This window comes from Priapulus caudatus, unplaced genomic scaffold (genome assembly GCF_000485595.1).
Source record: "Priapulus caudatus unplaced genomic scaffold, Priapulus_caudatus-5.0.1 Scaffold683, whole genome shotgun sequence".
Classification (NCBI taxonomy): Eukaryota; Metazoa; Priapulida; class Priapulimorpha; order Priapulimorphida; family Priapulidae; genus Priapulus; species Priapulus caudatus.
The window spans coordinates 90,725-92,310 of record NW_014577744.1 but is presented as its reverse complement, the minus strand read 5'-3'; the positions used below and the strand labels follow the sequence as shown (position 1 = coordinate 92,310).

The window sequence follows — 1,586 nt, the reverse complement described above, 5'->3', positions numbered from 1 at the left end:
GAGAGAGAGAGAGAGAGAGAGAGAGAGAGAGAGAGAGAGAGAGAGAGAGAGAGAGAGAGAGAGAGAGAGAGCTTTCGTTTTTTATGTTTTCCTCGTCGATCGCTGATTGGTTGTTTGTGTTTCAGTGGTGGAGCCACTGGCGGTATTCGGCATGGCGTATCTGTCATACCTACTGGCGGAGCTGTTCCATCTATCTGGTATCATAAGGTAAGAGCTGGGGGAGGAGGGCGGGAGAGAGGAATGGTGTGGATGGAAAGGGAGAGGGTGGATGGGAAGAATAGGGAGAGGGCGAGTGGGGAAGATTGTAAGGGGGGAAGCAGGGAGGGTTAGAAGCCTAGCGGAAGGGAGTGGGCGGAAGAGAGGGCGGATGGTGAGGGAGGAGGCTGAGGAGGAGATAAAAGGGAGGGGGAGAGGGGAGCAGTAGAGGAACAGTGGGAATACATATTTACCTTTCTCACAACCTCGGTACACCTTCACGCCTGCTATAATGGCGTTTCCCACGTCATTTCAATTTTACAGTTCTGCGATCCGCTTGCGCTGTACTAAGCCTATACTTACTACAAGCATGCCAAATTCACGTGCATTATCTGATAAAAGCACGAAATATGGAGGCCGCCAGAGAAATCACATTATCGAAATAAATAAATCGAGCTATGCTCAGCCGTGGGAGGCTGAGGGGGGATGCGGATGCAGGGAGGCTGTAGGGAGGATGATGATGCATGGATGCTGTAGGGAAACTCTAGGGAGGATGAGAAGGCTGGGAAGCCGTGGGAGGCTGAGGGAGGATGCGGACGCTGGGGGATGAGGATGCAGGGAGGCTGTAGGGAGGATGCTGGGAAGCTCTATGAAGGATGAGGATGCATGGATGCTGTATGGAAGCTGTAGGGAGGATGAGGATGCATGGATGCTGTATGGAAGCTGTAGGGAGGATGAGAAGACTGGGAAGCCGTGGGAGGCTGAGGGAGGATGCGGACGCTGGGGGATGAGGATGCAGGAGGATAACGATGCTGGGAAGCTCTAGGGAGGATGCAGGGATGCTGTAGGGAAGCTCTAGGGAGGATGAGGATGCAGGGATGCTGTAGGGAAGATGCAGGAGGATAAGGATGTTGTGAAGCTGTAGGGAGGATGAGGATGCAGGGATGCTGTAGGGAGGATATGGGAGGATAAGGATGCCGGGAGGCTCTAGGGAGGATGAGGATGCTGATAGTCTGCAGGGAAACTGCAGAGATGATGCGGAGGAGGTGAAGCCATTATGTACACATCTCTTTTTCTTTTCGTCTAGCATAATAATGTGCGGCCTGGTACAAGCTCAGTACGTGGAACACAACATTTCGTCCAAGTCCCACACAACCATCAAGTACTTTGGAAAAATGCTCAGGTGAGAAACGCTAGCGTAGTTTTTTGTATTTTTTTTACAAATGCCAGAACGCGACAATCTTATTGATGATGCGATGTGATGATAACAGAAAAATATCGGGTTTTCGCTGTTTTATGTCGTGCGGCGTGTGTAGTGTGCGTGCGTGCGTTCACATGTGTGTGTGTGTGTGTGTGTGTGTGTGTGTGTGTGTGTGTGTGTGTGTGTGTGT

General features: G+C 51.3%; 1 protein-coding gene across 1 annotated transcript in view; it reads left to right on the top strand.

Moving 5' to 3' along the window:
* The window catches only part of LOC106812759, a 50,286-nt gene that overhangs the window by 35,329 nt on the left and 13,371 nt on the right, over positions 1 to 1,586 (top strand). Inside the window, exons 6-7 of the mRNA XM_014816730.1 lie at positions 126 to 207; positions 1,283 to 1,378. Coding sequence (XP_014672216.1) covers positions 126 to 207; positions 1,283 to 1,378 — 178 coding nt within the window. The remainder of the gene's footprint in view (positions 1 to 125; positions 208 to 1,282; positions 1,379 to 1,586) is intronic.